General features: G+C 35.2%; 15 protein-coding genes across 15 annotated transcripts in view; 10 read left to right on the top strand and 5 right to left on the bottom strand. All coding sequences in view use genetic code 11, as the record gives it.

Annotated features, from left to right (window-relative positions):
• rps3 (ribosomal protein S3) overlaps positions 1-441 on the top strand; it is a 657-nt gene extending 216 nt beyond the window's left edge. Inside the window, exon 1 of the mRNA in view lies at positions 1-441. This exon is cut by the window's left edge and continues 216 nt beyond it. Coding sequence (YP_009380169.1) covers positions 1-441 — 441 coding nt within the window.
• Positions 442-602: 161 nt separating this feature from the next.
• On the top strand, positions 603-2,090 carry rpl16 (ribosomal protein L16). The gene is made up of 2 exons: positions 603-611; positions 1,692-2,090. The coding sequence occupies exons 1-2, from the start codon at positions 603-605 to the stop codon at positions 2,088-2,090; spliced, it is 408 nt and encodes a 135-aa protein (YP_009380168.1).
• A 117-nt stretch (positions 2,091-2,207) lies between these two features.
• Positions 2,208-2,573, top strand: rpl14 (ribosomal protein L14). The gene has a single exon. The coding sequence runs from the start codon at positions 2,208-2,210 to the stop codon at positions 2,571-2,573; it is 366 nt and encodes a 121-aa protein (YP_009380167.1).
• A 161-nt stretch (positions 2,574-2,734) lies between these two features.
• Positions 2,735-3,139, top strand: rps8 (ribosomal protein S8). The gene has a single exon. The coding sequence runs from the start codon at positions 2,735-2,737 to the stop codon at positions 3,137-3,139; it is 405 nt and encodes a 134-aa protein (YP_009380166.1).
• A 118-nt stretch (positions 3,140-3,257) lies between these two features.
• infA lies at positions 3,258-3,491 on the top strand. The gene has a single exon. The coding sequence runs from the start codon at positions 3,258-3,260 to the stop codon at positions 3,489-3,491; it is 234 nt and encodes a 77-aa protein (YP_009380165.1).
• Positions 3,492-3,608: 117 nt separating this feature from the next.
• Positions 3,609-3,722, top strand: rpl36 (ribosomal protein L36). The gene has a single exon. It carries the CDS (start codon positions 3,609-3,611, stop codon positions 3,720-3,722), a length of 114 nt encoding a protein of 37 aa, YP_009380164.1.
• A 140-nt stretch (positions 3,723-3,862) lies between these two features.
• On the top strand, positions 3,863-4,279 carry rps11 (ribosomal protein S11). Its single transcript has one exon. It carries the CDS (start codon positions 3,863-3,865, stop codon positions 4,277-4,279), a length of 417 nt encoding a protein of 138 aa, YP_009380163.1.
• A 71-nt stretch (positions 4,280-4,350) lies between these two features.
• On the top strand, positions 4,351-5,346 carry rpoA. Its single transcript has one exon. The coding sequence runs from the start codon at positions 4,351-4,353 to the stop codon at positions 5,344-5,346; it is 996 nt and encodes a 331-aa protein (YP_009380162.1).
• A 110-nt stretch (positions 5,347-5,456) lies between these two features.
• petD lies at positions 5,457-6,689 on the bottom strand. The gene is made up of 2 exons: positions 6,682-6,689; positions 5,457-5,931 (listed from the first exon to the last, which is right to left on the bottom strand). The coding sequence occupies exons 1-2, from the start codon at positions 6,687-6,689 to the stop codon at positions 5,457-5,459; spliced, it is 483 nt and encodes a 160-aa protein (YP_009380161.1).
• Positions 6,690-6,905: 216 nt separating this feature from the next.
• Positions 6,906-8,354, bottom strand: petB. The gene is made up of 2 exons: positions 8,349-8,354; positions 6,906-7,547 (listed from the first exon to the last, which is right to left on the bottom strand). The coding sequence occupies exons 1-2, from the start codon at positions 8,352-8,354 to the stop codon at positions 6,906-6,908; spliced, it is 648 nt and encodes a 215-aa protein (YP_009380160.1).
• Positions 8,355-8,500: 146 nt separating this feature from the next.
• psbH lies at positions 8,501-8,722 on the bottom strand. The gene has a single exon. It carries the CDS (start codon positions 8,720-8,722, stop codon positions 8,501-8,503), a length of 222 nt encoding a protein of 73 aa, YP_009380159.1.
• Positions 8,723-8,824: 102 nt separating this feature from the next.
• On the top strand, positions 8,825-8,956 carry psbN. Its single transcript has one exon. It carries the CDS (start codon positions 8,825-8,827, stop codon positions 8,954-8,956), a length of 132 nt encoding a protein of 43 aa, YP_009380158.1.
• Positions 8,957-9,021: 65 nt separating this feature from the next.
• On the bottom strand, positions 9,022-9,123 carry psbT. Its single transcript has one exon. The coding sequence runs from the start codon at positions 9,121-9,123 to the stop codon at positions 9,022-9,024; it is 102 nt and encodes a 33-aa protein (YP_009380157.1).
• Positions 9,124-9,277: 154 nt separating this feature from the next.
• On the bottom strand, positions 9,278-10,804 carry psbB. The gene has a single exon. The coding sequence runs from the start codon at positions 10,802-10,804 to the stop codon at positions 9,278-9,280; it is 1,527 nt and encodes a 508-aa protein (YP_009380156.1).
• Positions 10,805-11,238: 434 nt separating this feature from the next.
• On the top strand, positions 11,239-13,285 carry clpP. Its single transcript has 3 exons — positions 11,239-11,309; positions 12,166-12,457; positions 13,058-13,285. Exons 1-3 carry the CDS (start codon positions 11,239-11,241, stop codon positions 13,283-13,285), a joined length of 591 nt encoding a protein of 196 aa, YP_009380155.1.
• Positions 13,286-13,375: the final 90 nt, after the last annotated feature.

Here is a 13,375-nt window from a genome sequence, read left to right as displayed (position 1 = left end):
CAAGTGATAATCCATATGGGATTCCCAAAATTATTAATAGAAAATCGACCACACGGAGTAGAAGACCTAAAAATAAATGTACAAAAAGAATTGAATTGTGTAAACCGAAAACTCAATATTGCTATTACAAGAATTGCAAAACCTTATGGGCACCCTAACATTCTTGCGGAATTTATAGCCGGACAACTAAAAAGTAGAGTATCATTTCGAAAAGCAATGAAAAAAGCTATCGAATTAACCGAACAAGCTGATACAAAAGGAATTCAAATCCAAATTGCCGGCCGTATCGATGGAAAAGAAATTGCACGTATCGAATGGATAAGAGAGGGTAGGGTTCCGCTACAAACCATTCGCGCGAAAATCGATTATTGTGCTTATACCGTTCGAACTATCTATGGAGTATTGGGAATCAAAATTTGGATATTTATGGACGAGGAATAATAAACCTTTACTTAAATTTGTCTTTTGGTATCAATTTAATGATAGAACATAAAATAACAACCTTTTTGCTTCTTTTTCCATCGAACAAATTCTCATTTTGAATCCCATTTTAATCCCATAAGGTTTAATAAAAATTCGATTGACCTTTTGAAAAAATTGCTATGCTTAGTGTGTGACTCGTTGGTTTTTGTTAAAATTAAAACTAAATAACCAAAAAAACAAATCATACAAAATAGAAACTCATAACTAGCAACTAATAACCAACTCATCGCATCACATTATTTGGATCCAAGGAAGCAGTCAAGATATGTTATTTTAGCCCTAGCATTGTAGGAACTGCATTTTTTTGGCATAAACAATTCATTAGATTTATTGTCAAACAAAATAAAAATACAAAAAAGAAAAAAAGGATACGGATAAAAGGAAAGATGAGAGAAAGAAAAAAAAAAAGAATCCAATAGAAACGATATATGATTCCACTATGTAAGGTCTTTGAAACATCTCATAAAAAAAAATGTAATAAAGCATCAATACAGATTGACGCAAAATTATATGATAGAAATCTGTTTCATAGAAAAAAATAAGAGCTTCGAACCAATCACGACTAAGAGGGTTGTCTCAAGAACAAATTTCATTACGAGCTCCGTTGTAAAATTTATAGACCTAATCATTAATCAAGAAGCGATGGGAACGACGGAATCCGTGAATCCGTAAGATTCAATTAAAAATGAATCCTAACGATTCATTGGTAAGGATGGCGGAACGAACCAAAAACCTATTCATATTATAAAAAATGATAAACTAACTTTACAGCTAAAATAGATATTGAACGAGTAAATATTCGCCCGCGAAAATTCCCCTTTTCTTTTTTATTTTCATTGAATTCCTCATATTTGAGCAATCCAATTTAATATAAATTTATAAAACTAAAATGAAAAAGAATGAAATATTATAGAAAAAAAACAAAAATATACAAAAAAAGGAATAAAATAGAGATTTAAAGAAATTTAAATTGACTATTTATTTATATACCCAAATAAAAATATCTAGTAAACTAGGTGAATCCAAAAGAATTTATTCATTGTATTTATTCAGCGTATTATTACATGTATATATTAATTATATAAAAATAAAATATTCATTTAAAATGAAATTTTTATTTTTTCATTCGCGAGGAGCTGGATGAGAAGAAACTCTCACGTCCGGTTCTGTAGTAGAGATGGAATTCCAAAAAAACCATCAACTATAACCCCAAAAGAACTAAATTCCGTAAACAACATAGAGGAAGAATGAAGGGAATATCTTGTCGGGGGAATCGTATTTGTTTCGGAAGATATGCTCTTCAGGCACTTGAACCCGCTTGGATCACGTCTAGACAAATAGAAGCAGGGCGGCGAGCAATGACACGAAATGCACGTCGCGGTGGAAAAATATGGGTACGCATATTTCCCGACAAACCTGTTACAGTAAGACCCGCGGAAACCCGTATGGGTTCCGGTAAAGGATCGCCCGAATATTGGGTAGCTGTTGTCAAACCAGGTCGAATACTTTATGAAATAAGCGGAGTAGCCGAAAATATAGCCCGCCGGGCTATCGCAATAGCGGCATCGAAAATGCCTATACGAACTCAATTCATTATTTCAGGATAAGAATGTGGACCTAAAGGAAATGGATCTTTTGGATAAAAACAAATAGAAGTTTTTTTTGGACAAACAATATTTCTTTTTCATTTATTTTTACATTGAAAGAACAGATAAAAACAAAAAATGATTCAACCTCAGACCCATTTGAATGTAGCAGACAACAGCGGGGCTCGAGAATTGATGTGTATTCGAATCATAGGAGCTAGCAACCGCCGATATGCTCGTATTGGTGACGTTATTGTTGCTGTGATTAAAGAAGCAATACCCAACACGCCCTTAGAAAGATCAGAAGTGATCAGAGCTGTAATTGTACGTACCTGTAAAGAACTCAAACGCGCCAACGGTATGATAATACGATATGATGACAATGCCGCAGTTATCATTGATCAAGAAGGAAATCCAAAAGGAACTCGAATTTTTGGTGCAATTGCCAGGGAATTGAGACAAAACTTTACTAAAATAGTTTCATTAGCTCCTGAGGTATTATAAGATGAGAAGTAGGGTATTTGACTGAAAAACAATAGGAGATTGTGTATCACGTATATATCTTTCATTTTGAAGTTTTTTATAATTAAAAATTGAATACTAAACTAAAAAAAAGGCATGTTGATTATATCAAATTTTTGGGGAACCACTTATTTTAGTTCATCATGAGTAGGGACACTATTGCTGATATAATAACCTCGATACGAAATGCAGACATGAATAGAAAAGGAACGGTTCGAATAGTATCTACTGGAATCACCGAAAACATTGTTAAAATACTTTTACGAGAAGGCTTTATCGAAAATGCGAGAAAACATCAAGAAAGAAACAACTACTTTTTGGTTTTAACTCTGCGACATAGACGAAATAAGAAAACGCCTTATAAAAATACTTTCCATTTAAAAAGGATCAGTCGACCTGGTCTACGAATTTATTCGAACTATCAACGAATTCCTAGAATTTTAGGTGGAATGGGGATTGCAATTCTTTCTACCTCTAGAGGTATAATGACGGATCGAGAGGCTCGACTAGAACGAATTGGCGGAGAAATTTTATGTTATATATGGTAATCCCTATACTATCTGAATTGGATCCAAAATTTTCGATTTGTGAACAAAAAAAGAGAAAAGACAGCTTGTCTAATATCATTCCTCTATTAGTTGATACTTTAAGGGGGTTTTGTCTGGAATGAAGGAACAAAAATGGATTCATGAAGGTTTGATTACCGAATCACTTCCTAATGGTATGTTCTGGGTTCGTTTAGATAATGAAGATCTTATTCTCGGTTATGTTTCAGGAAGGATACGACGTAGTTCTATACGAATCCTACCAGGAGATAGAGTTAAAATTGAAATAAGCCGTTATGATTCAACTAAAGGTCGTATAATTTATAGACTCCGCAACAAGGATTCGAACGATTAGATAGTTTTTCAACTTCAACACTCCTTTCTATAAGAATACAATTCGAGATTCAAAATATTCAAAAACCTATTTTCTTCCAAGAATTAGATTCAAAATAAAAACAACGGAATAAAAAATATGAAAATAAGAGCTTCTGTTCGTCAAATTTGTGAAAAATGCCGGCTGATCCGCAGACGGGGACGAATTATAGTAATTTGTTCTAACCCAAAACACAAACAACGACAAGGATAACTACTATACTAAAAACTAAAAGGAACTATCTAGAAAGAATTGCTAAAAGATTTGATTGATATAAAAAACGGAAAGATTTGTTTTGACATGAAATGGATATATCCATATATCGTTGACTTATTTTTATGAGATGAAAAAATATGGCAAAACCTATACCAAAAATTGGTTCACGTAGAAATGGACGTATTAATTCGCGTAAAAGTGCACGTAAAATACCAAAGGGAATTATTCATGTTCAAGCAAGTTTCAATAATACCATTGTGACTGTTACAGATGTACGGGGTCGAGTAGTTTCTTGGTCTTCTTCCGGTACTTGTGGATTCAGGGGTACAAAAAGAGGGACACCGTTTGCGGCTCAAACTGCAGTAGGAAATGCTATTCGTACGGTGTTAGAGCAAGGTATGCAACGAGCCGAAGTCATGATAAAGGGTCCTGGTCTCGGAAGAGATGCAGCATTACGGGCTATTCGTAGAAGCGGTATACTGTTAAGTTTCGTACGAGACGTAACCCCTATGCCCCATAACGGCTGTAGGCCTCCTAAAAAAAGACGTGTGTAGAAATCACAATTGAAGATATTTCAAGAGAAATAAATGATTCAAAGATATGATCAATTTTGTAAAATATTACTATGGTTCGAGAGAAAATAAGAGTATCTACTCGGACACTTCAGTGGAAGTGTGTTGAATCAAGAACAGATAGTAAATGTCTTTATTATGGTCGCTTTATTCTCTCTCCACTTATGAAAGGTCAAGCTGATACAATAGGCATTGCGATGCGAAGAGCATTGCTTGGCGAAATAGAAGGAACATGTATCACACGTGCAAAATCTGAAAAAATACCACACGAATACTCTGCCATATTGGGTATTCAAGAATCAGTACATGAAATTTTCATGAATTTGAAAGAAATAGTATTGAGAAGTAATCTATATGGAACTTGTGAGGCGTCTATTTGTGTTAAGGGCCCCAGATGTGTAACTGCACAAGACATCATCTTGCCGCCTTATGTAGAAATAGTTGATAATACACAGCATATAGCTCGCTTGACGGAACCAATTGACTTGTGTATTGGATTACAACTTGAGAGAAATCGCGGATATCATATAAAAGCACCACATAACTTTCAAGACGGAAGTTATCCGATAGATGCTCTATTCATGCCTGTTCGAAACGTGAATCATAGTATTCATTCTTATGGAAATGGGAATGAAAAACAAGAAATACTTTTTCTCGAAATATGGACAAATGGCAGTTTAACTCCAAAAGAAGCACTTTATGAAGCCTCCCGGAATTTAATTGATTTATTGATTCCTTTTTTACATGCAGAAGAAGAAAACTTAGATTTAGAGGACAATCAGCCCAAAGTTTCTTTCCCCTTTTTTACCTTTCACAATAGATTGACTGAAATACGGAAAAACAAAAAAAAAATAGCATTGAAATTTACTTTTATTGACCAATTAGAATTGCCACCTAGGATCTACAATTGCCTCAAAAAATCCAATATACACACATTATCGGACCTATTGAATAACAGCCAAGAAGATCTTATTAAAATAGAGCATTTTCGTATAGAAGACGTAAAACAAATATTTGGCACTCTAGAAAAGCATTTCGTAATTGATTAAAAAAAAAATATGAAAAAAAAATGACTTGAATAGGTGTATCTAGGGAAAATTCACTTCGAAGCGACTATTCCCTAGATACACACGTCGTGTTATTTCAGAATTGAATCAATTTAAAAAAGACCTAAAGTTAAGGATTTATCAATAGGTAATGTTGCTCCAATACCCAGCCAAAGGGCTACTATGGTACCAACCAAAAAGACAGTTGTAGCTACTGGACGCCGAAATGGATTTTGGAATTTATTAACATTTTCTAAAAAAGGAACGGTTAATAATCCCGCGGGTACTGAAACCATTAAAAGAACGCCTAATAACTTATTTGGCACTGTACGAAGTATTTGAAATACAGGAAAAAAATACCATTCAGGTAATATTTCCAAAGGAGTTGCAAATGGATCCGCCGGCTCACCAATCATTGATGGTTCTAAAACTGCCAAGCCTACGTTACACGCAATAGTACCTAAAATTACTACAGGAAAAATATATAAAAGATCATTAGGCCATGCGGGCTCCCCGTAATAATTATGCCCCATGCCTTTCGCTAATTTAGCCCTTAATACAGGATCATTCAAGTCAGGTTTTTTTGTTATTAGGATAGGTGAATTCTTTTCTTAGAGATTCGATTCATCCCCCGAAAGAACCGGACATGAGAATTTTTCATCATCCGGCTCGAGCAAGAATCAAAAGAACCAAATGGATCCAGAATATGGATCTTATCCATCTAAAAGGTTCCCTGTAAGAACCTATTTATTAAATCCTACTTTCCGAAGTTGTAATTATACATGGAAAGAAATTCTGCTCTTACAAATAAATGCTCAACACCCAAGTAGGCTTACAAAGTTGATCATGCTCAAATGCTTTTTGGGTCGTCTCATACCTTGTAATTGGTGTTTATCTCCAAGTATTTTGGATATTTTGACTTTCTATAAAATAGAAAATTATATATTTATATTACAAATAAAGGGTTTACTTGTTACTAATATAGCCTAGTCTCTATTGTTCTTTAGATCCCTGGTTTCACTCCGATAGTATCATAGATCAAGTCAATGCAAAGGAAATGAATGCATTTCAATACTATTCAAACTATTAATAAAATAATAATATAATCTAGATTATATTATGCAAAATCACACACTCGACTGGATCTTACGGAGCCCGTTCATTCATCACATGATTCAGGGTTGATCATAGAATAGATTCTCTTGAAACGAACCAACCTATCCTCTTTATAGGACTTACTTATATGGCGGTTGGACAAAAGACACATTTGAGTATGAATTTTAATGTGACAGAAACGGACATATACCTGCACGGCCTAATCAATAGTTCAAGTCAGACACTCCCATAATCCATTTTCATTTCGTAGAATTACCCTCAACTAGTTATGTTAAATAACTAAACATAAAATTTAACTAAATAAAAAATTATGAAGTTGAAGGAAAATGTCCAAATACATAGATTATTATTTTCAATAATCCATACATGTAGCAATGAAATACTATTGTTCTTCCCTCAAGTAATAAATGATTGATTACAAATATCTATGATATACTTTTTCTATTCTATAAGGGCCCAGAAATACCTTGTTTACGTATCATTAGAAAGTGCATTAACATAAATACGGAAGTAAGAAGAGGCAATACAAAAGTGTGTAAACTATAAAACCGAGTCAAAGTGGATTGTCCCACACTAGCACTTCCACGTAATAACTCTACCAAAGGTGATCCTATTACAGGAATAGCATCCGGTACGCCCGTTACAATTTTGACTGCCCAATAACCAATTTGGTCCCGAGGTAAGGAATAACCAGTTACGCCAAAAGAGGCGGTCAATACACCCAGAACCACACCCGTAACCCAAGTCAATTCGCGTGGTTTTTTAAACCCACCGGTGAGATACACACGAAAGACATGCAGGATCATCATTAGAACCATCATACTTGCCGACCACCGATGAACGGATCGTATTAACCAACCAAAGTTGGCTTCAGTCATTATATATTGAACAGAAGCAAAAGCCTCAGTAACGGTTGGACGATAGTAAAAAGTCATCGCAAACCCGGTAGCTACTTGTACTAAAAAACAAGTAAGTGTAATTCCTCCTAGACAATAAAAAATGTTTACATGAGGAGGAACATATTTACTGGTTATATCATCCGCAATCGCCTGAATCTCGAGACGTTCTTCGAACCAATCATAGACTTTATTGAGATAGGTAAACTGTTAAACCCCCCTAAGAACTGTATATGAGACTTTCATCTCGTACAGCTCAAGCAGACACACCCAAATACTGATTAAATTAGAATAGAAAGTTGCAAACTTCGTAATCCCCTGTTTTCTTTTTTCGGAAGATAGGAAGGGATAAAAATCCAAAAGTTCTTCTTTGTGTTCATAATGCCAAAATATCAAGTCGGCGCATTCGTCTTTCTCTTGATTGTTACTACAGGCCTCTTGAATATTCTCTTTTCCTTTTTTCTTTCATTTGTTATTTTTGTATTTGTATATAATGCGACTTTTTTGCTTTTTTATCATTGATAGGAATTTCTCTTGTTAAGACCCTATGAATCGATTGAACCCCAGATTCATACTAGAACCACGATGATTCAATAAAACCCTAAAGCTAAGCACAAAGATTCCTTGAGTAAGAACCATTGGATCATCACTTATTAAATCAATAGGATAGGTATTATTTTATTATTATAACTAATAATACAAAAAAATTTGTCTGTTGGTTAAACAAAAAAGGCATCAAAAGGAGTTTGAACGAAAAAAGATTTCGATTTATACCTTCTTATTCTTTCTTTGAAAAGCAAATTTTTCTGAATCCGATCTCGAGGTCTGAATATTAAATATGAATCATAGTTCAAATATTGTTTGATCTATTTTAGCTATTCCGTGTTTCAGATACCAAAAAAAATATCCAACGAGGTATAACCATCTCTATCAGGATAAGATGACAGACTCATTTTCTGTATTATCAATAGGATCCATTCTAACAAGTCACACACTCATATTCCGGAAATACAGAAAGAAATTCCGCGATCGAACTACCAAAAGGGGATAAAAATCGGAGTCTTAAAAACGCACTTTGTATTGTTTGTATTGAAAGGCTAGAACTTTCCGGTTCTTTTGTCTTTCATTTTTTTGTTTTTGTGGATTTAATTCATTGAAATTCCATCCAGTAAAACGGAAGAATTATAAATTTCCAAAATAATAGAAAGGAATACTGCAAATAAAGCCATCGCAACTCCCATCAAAGGAGTAGTTCCCCACCCAGGAGCTACTTTACCATATTCCGAATTCAAGGGTTTCAAAAGAACCCCTACGGTAGTAGGTTTTGGACGAGATCTAGAACTACTCTCAACGGTTTGTGTAGCCATAAATTCGATTATATTCATTGAGATCTGTTGACTTTGTATACCATTCCGTTGTAAATAAATGATTTTATCATAGATCCATTGTGGTCTTAAAATTATATAATAATGGAAACAGCAACCCTAGTCGCCATCTTTATATCTGGTTTACTTGTAAGTTTTACCGGGTATGCCTTATATACCGCTTTTGGGCAACCCTCTCAACAACTAAGAGATCCTTTCGAGGAACACGGAGATTAGTCGAAGTAATGAGCCTTCCAATATTGGAAGGCTCATTACTTCAATTGAAATGATGAAAAATCATTTCATTTTTTAGTTGAAATTTTAGGAGGTTCCCGAAAAAAAATAGAGAAAAAAATTATCCCTAGAGTAGAGACTAATAGAAATGTATAAACCAATGCTTCCATAGATTCGATTGTGGTTTACAATTATAGCTTCCATACCTGTTTACTTGAGATTATTTTCCCAATAATGATAACAAAACGGTGGTAATTCAAATCAAGATTGCTCTAGTATCCTCTGTCAAATCAAAAAAAATAGAAGCAAAAAAGCAATGTTGTATTAAACTCCTTGTCTTCTTGTAGTTGGGTCTCCAATTTTTTGGAATGCGCCAAATTCTACTTGAACATCCAAATCGGGGTCAATCCCAGCAAAAACATCTCTGAATAAGGTTCTAGACCCGTGCCAAATGTGTCCGAAGAAAAAGAGTAGGGCAAAGGAAGCATGGCCAAAAGTAAACCAACCTCTTGGACTACTGCGAAAAACACCATCTGATTTCAAAGTAGCACGGTCTAATTCGAAAATTTCACCCAATTGAGCACGCCTAGCATATTTTTTCACAGTAGCAGGATCGCTATAACTGACTCCGTTTAGTTCGCCGCCGTAAAACTCAACAGTTACACCTACTTGTTCAACGCTATACTTAGATTCTGCTCTTCTAAAAGGAACATCAGCTCTAACAATTCCGTCCCCGTCTATTAAAACGACCGGAAAGGTTTCAAAAAAAGTAGGCATACGTCGTACAAAGAGTTCGCGTCCGTCTTTATCTCGAAAAACGGGGTGTCCTAACCATCCAACGGCTATTCCATCGCCGTTGTCCATTGATCCCGCTCTAAATAATCCTCCTTTCGCTGGATTATTGCCAATGTAATCATAAAAAGCCAATTTCTCGGGAATTTTCGACCAAGCTTCTGATAAACTTTGATTTTCGGCTAGCCCAGCACTTATCCGTCGGTATATTTCTTGCTGAAAGTATCCCTGATCCCATTGATAACGAGTGGGTCCAAATAATTCGATCGGGGTAGTTGCTGAACCATACCACATAGTTCCTGCAACAACAAAAGCCGCAAAAAAGACAGCAGCGATACTACTAGAAAGAACGGTTTCAATATTGCCCATACGTAATCCTTTGTATAGGCGTTGAGGCGGACGGACGCTAAGATGGAATAGGCCGGCTAATATCCCTAATGTGCCTGCTGCAATATGATGAGAGGCTATTCCTCCTGGAACAAAAGGGTCAAAACCTTCCACGCCCCATGCGGGACTTACAGGTTGTACTTTTCCAGTTAGTCCATAAGGATCCGATACCCATATTCCGGGCCCGTACAAGCCTGTTACATGAAATGCACCAAAACCAAAACAAGCGACCCCGGAAAGAAATAAATGAATTCCAAAAATCTTAGGCAAATCCAAAGAAGGTTTTCCTGTACGTTCATCAGAAAATATTTCTAGATCCCAATACACCCAATGCCAAATAGCTGCTAAAAAGCATAAGCCAGAAAACATAATATGCGCTCCGGCCACACCTTCGTAACTCCAAATGCCAGGGTCCGTTATAGTCCCCCCTGTAATACTCCAACCGCCCCACGAATTGGTTATTCCTAAACGAGTCATGAAAGGTATAACGAACATACCCTGTCTCCACATTGGATCAAGAACGGGGTCAGAGGGATCAAAAACTGCTAATTCATATAGAGCCATCGAACCGGCCCAACCAGCAACCAGAGCTGTATGCATGATATGAACAGAAATCAACCGACCGGGATCATTCAATACGACGGTATGAACACGATACCAAGGCAAACCCATAGAAATACCCCTTTATCAAAAATGACACTATGTAACTTTATTGCATTGGAAAAGACTATGACTATGCAATGGATCCCTTTTGTTCAATAGATTATCTCGGAACAAGGGTTAATGTTTGTTCTATTCTGTTTGTAATAATGGAACAATTAAGTTTGTAGGAACAAAGAGAAACAAATCTATTCTATACCCGATAAGTAGCAATACGCAATGGGGAGTTGATACCACCGTCCATGAGTAAATGCTTTCATACTTCTTTAGTATTGGAAGGCTATATTGGTAAGAATTTTCCTTTATTTATTCCGTCTTCTTAAACTAAACCTTTCTAGTCTATGCAGAAAATCTAATAAAGATTGATATTATAAAGACAATAACCCTAAATTATTACGTTTCCACATTAAAGTGAAATAGAGTACTTAATTTTTTTCTTTCATTTAATGCCTATTGGTGTTCCAAAAGTTCCCTTTCGAAGTCCTGGAGAGGAAGATGCAGCTTGGGTTGACGTATAGTGCGGCTTGTCAGATATCTTGGGTCATATGGGATTTCCCCGTTCTCTCTCCCGATTGAGATATCCTCCCTTTCACCCAAGAAAGATTGATTGAATCATCCAAAATTTGGAGCGTGAAATGGAATTAGATCTATTTTTAGTTTTCGGAGGATTCAAATTAATATTATCAATTAATAAAATTTATGGTTGGCTCGGGTGGACCAATAAAATCAAGTATCCAGGCTCCGTTTATAAAAACCCAATCCCAATTGGAAATATATTGAAGATTACTGCTATATAGTTTATTTACTTTAACTCTTAATCGTTTCAATTTGAAATTGAAACTCGAAAAAGAGTGATCTCAAGCAATCGAATAAAGTAATGATTGAATATTGAAATTGATGCAAGAAAAGATATGAAATAAAAAAAACAAACAAGTGGTATTGGAAACATTTGCCCTATATGTGCAAATCAAAATCGGACAGATCTTTACCCGGAGTAGAGCATAAACCTAAAAAAATGAAAGAGACCCATTCAAGAACAAGAAAATGACATCGTGGTTTGAATTGGATCTCGATGATATGATACATCAATGAAAAGTAAGTTCGATAATTTTAGTAAATTGTATTTTAATTATAGAAATCTTTTTCTATTATTATACCGGCAATTAGGTAATTTCGGGAAAGGAGCAAAAAGTAATCTTTCTTGAAAAATAGAAAAAGAGCCCCTTAATTATTCATTATTAAGTTGGCAAAACCTCGATGAAAAATCAAAAAGGATATAGAATCTACACATTGATTTTTTTCACAATTTTGTTTGAACCGTATGCATCAAAAGGTGCCTGTACGGTTCCTAAGGGATATAATTTTACCCTAATCAACCGACTTTATCGAGAAAGATTACTTTTTTTAGGTCAAGAAGTTGATAGCGAGATCTCGAATCAACTTATTGGTCTTATGGTATATCTCAGTATCGAGGATGATACCAAAGATTTGTATTTGTTTATAAATTCTCCTGGTGGGTGGGTAATACCCGGAGTAGCTATTTATGATACCATGCAATTTGTTCGACCAGATGTACATACAATATGCATGGGGTTAGCTGCTTCAATGGGATCCTTTATCCTGGTCGGAGGAGAAATTACCAAACGTTTAGCATTCCCTCACGCTTGGCGCCAATGGGTTTTTTATTTGAGAAAAAAAGACTATGCCTTCACTGTATGAAATATATTAAGTAATAATAGCATGGCACTTTGAATTCGATATGAGAAAATTTTTTTCTATTTTCTTTTCAAAACATTCGATTGGGTATCGAAAGAGTAGTATGAGATGAAGAGTATTCCTGATTTTTTTATATCAGGAGTCCGTTGTAGCGTCACAAACTTTTTTTATGAAAAAAACTCTATTTATGTTTGAAAGAGTACAAAAAATTTCTTCCTTTTTTTTCGGATCAAAAAGAAACTTTGGGATTGCTGAACTACAAACGAAATAAATATCAAGCAACGGAGCCATCATAGTATTTTTGAACTCCTACGAAAAGAAGGGTGGTAATTGGATAATTTACTGATCTGGATCTGATCGATTCGATATTTTCTCCTTTTTCAACAGAAAATAAAAAAAAGTAAATTCCATTGTAGAGCCGTATGCAATGTGAAAAAGATGCACGTACGGTTGTTCAATTCTATATTTTTCGTGTTATTCCGTATTTTTTTTTCTCTTCGCCTCATTGTGTTGTGCGAGATAGAAGAATTCTTTTTAGGGTATATCATCAGGGTAATGATTCATCAACCCGCGAGCTCTTTTTATGAGGCCCAAACGGGAGAATTTCTCCTGGAAGCGGAAGAACTTTTGAAATTGCGCGAAACCCTCACAAGGGTTTATGGACAAAGAACGGGGAAACCCTTATGGATTATATCCGAAGATATGGAAAGGGATGTTTTTATGTCAGCAACAGAAGCCCAAGCCCATGGAATTATTGATCTTGTCGCGGTCGAATAAAATGAATAAAAAAAGCGAAACATTTTAAATTTTATCTTGTTACTGGGTTTACCATATTCTGGGTTTAATATTCTATTAACTAGAAATACT

This window comes from Chenopodium quinoa, chloroplast (genome assembly GCF_001683475.1).
Source record: "Chenopodium quinoa voucher IT123455 chloroplast, complete genome".
Lineage (NCBI taxonomy): Eukaryota > Viridiplantae > Streptophyta > Magnoliopsida > Caryophyllales > Amaranthaceae > Chenopodium > Chenopodium quinoa.
Note: the sequence above shows the minus strand (reverse complement) of the source record. Positions and strands in the feature narration are given on the sequence as shown.